This window comes from Medicago truncatula, chromosome 5 (genome assembly GCF_003473485.1).
Source record: "Medicago truncatula cultivar Jemalong A17 chromosome 5, MtrunA17r5.0-ANR, whole genome shotgun sequence".
Classification (NCBI taxonomy): Eukaryota; Viridiplantae; Streptophyta; class Magnoliopsida; order Fabales; family Fabaceae; genus Medicago; species Medicago truncatula.
In genome coordinates this window covers 30675473-30677550 of record NC_053046.1, presented here as the reverse complement: position 1 = coordinate 30677550, position 2078 = coordinate 30675473, and the positions used below count along the sequence as shown (strand labels likewise).

At 35.8% G+C, this 2078-nt stretch overlaps 1 protein-coding gene across 1 annotated transcript; it reads right to left on the bottom strand.

Annotated features, from left to right (window-relative positions):
- Nucleotides 1-356: 356 nt before the first annotated feature.
- On the bottom strand, nucleotides 357-1845 carry LOC120580677 (asparagine synthetase, root [glutamine-hydrolyzing]). The gene is made up of 3 exons (XM_039834719.1): nucleotides 1753-1845; nucleotides 839-946; nucleotides 357-587 (listed from the first exon to the last, which is right to left on the bottom strand). Exons 1-3 carry the CDS (start codon nucleotides 1843-1845, stop codon nucleotides 357-359), a joined length of 432 nt encoding a protein of 143 aa, XP_039690653.1.
- Nucleotides 1846-2078: the final 233 nt, after the last annotated feature.

The following is a 2078-nucleotide window of genomic DNA, read 5'->3' as shown; positions in this document are numbered from 1 at the left end:
ACAGGCACATGCCAGCCAAGGTAAAGGTATTGGATAAATTAAATTATAATTTTCATGTGGGCATCAACAAATTTAAGCCAGCTCGGTGTGACAACAAAAGTTGCAACTGGTCCAATAAATAAAACTTAATGCAATTTGTATATAGGCAACACATTGCTTTGAAACCAAATCGATTAAGATAACAGTTCAAATTACAGAATTCAAAATGATACAAGATGCAATACTTATTTAAAGCCTTAATTATATTATATAGCATCATTTCATTGCCCCAGATAAAATAATACAGCAGGCAAATTCTTCATTCATGTTAATTATTATCTTCGTTCTAGCACAGTTGCTTCTTGCCGCAGCTCAACCTAGCTCTGAATGGCAACCTCAATAGGAGAAGCTTCCAGTGGTATAATCTTCTCAAATTCTACAGTTTGGTTGACCAAGGTTTTCTGGTTCTCACTAGCTGAATCATGAACTTCCAGTGCTGCTCTACCAGAAGGATCAAGGTTCTTGGACCAAGAAGCATCCCACTCAACAGCTTTTGCTGTGCTACATGCAACAGTTGGTCCTCCAGGAACAGTTAGCCTTGCCGAGTTCTGCAAAACAATATAAAAAAAACATCAATATTTGTATTAACCCTTGTTAAATTATGTTGTCTTATGGTCTATGAAGCATCAACACAAACACAAACACCAAATACAAACTGATACCGACACGTAAACACCAGTAATGATTTAAGAATATAAAAGTGATTGAATGTAATCATATATGTCACCATCACGTGTCAAACACCAAACACACCTTATATGGTTACAACAAATTAAGAAGTGTTGATTGATTAACTTGCCTGAGGGAAGAACCTCTCAAAGATCATTCTATAGTAGTATGCTTCCTTGGTGTTTGGGGTGTTGTGGGGGTAGATATTGCCAGCATTAAGCATCATTCTATCAGTCACCTATTGGAAAATGTCAAGAACCAATTATAATAAGACTATTACTTTTACCGTCGTTGGGGAGCTACCGAGGGTGGCAGAGGTGGTGGCAGGGGTGGTGGTAGAGGTGCTGGGGTGTAGTTATTAGGGATTGATTGTATTTTACTTTTAATGTTTGAATATTTTGGATGCTTTTGAATTATGTAACACTTGGATAATTTTGAATGTTATGTAATCTTATTATTCATTTTTAATTACATTTGATTAATGTTATGTTTGCAAAATTATATTTTGTTGATGATTATAACTTCGATTTACTGTTAGAACATGTCAGCGGCATGATATGTCTGTTTGGAAGCAAGCAAAATGCGCCAAAACAGAGGCTCATCAAAAACAGATGGTTTCTGCCTCTCATGCATACCGGATTATAAATTCCGGACAGATTTATGAGATTCCAGATTATATAATCCGAAACCATCATTCACCACCCCCTTTTGTTGACTTTCAACGGGATGATTTACACCTTTCGGATTTTATAATCCGGGAATTCTCTAAATTGTTCCGATTGTATAATCTGGATCCATCTATTCATAACTTACATCATCATCCATCAGCATGATGAAGTTCCAAAAACCACAAAACATTCCGGATTATATATTCCGGTCTGTTTCCAGATTATATAATCCGGATTAGGGGTATTTTGGGAAAAAATAGGGTGCGCGAGGAAAGTCATAGGGTGGGAAAAGTAACACTCTTATAATAAACACAAATTTTGTGACAATAGAAAAATCCATCACTAAATTGTAGAGTAAAAAGGTTGGATTCAATACATGTTTTGCACAATGAGCTTTAAGGTCGTCAATCCAACTATAACCAACACCATTACTGAATTGTTCCTTCTGCCTGCATAAAATGTGCTGCATGAAAATGAATGTTGCAATTCGAAACCGTGCACATGCTTTTCTTTATTTTTTCAATTTCGGTCGGCCAATTTATTAAAAACATTTTTCAAAATGTGTCTTGGGCAGGAACTGAACCAGTGACCCTTACACATATTTCATTTCCTATCCAGCATGTATTACCACTAGATCAAACAACAAAGCTCCTATAAATTTACTTCACAACAAGTATTTAACCAATACATATTAACAACCTT

Bases quoted from the DNA above. Each gene is read 5' to 3' on its own strand.
- LOC120580677 (XM_039834719.1), bottom strand. From the start codon at position 1,845: ATGCAGCACATTTTATGCAGGCAGAAGGAACAATTCAGTAATGGTGTT. The intron at 947-1,752 runs GTATTGAATCCA...ATTTTCCAATAG, and splicing joins AAGCTCATTGTGCAAAACAT to GTGACTGATAGAATGATGCT. The intron at 588-838 runs GCAAGTTAATCA...ATTGTTTTGCAG, and splicing joins TTGAGAGGTTCTTCCCTCAG to AACTCGGCAAGGCTAACTGT.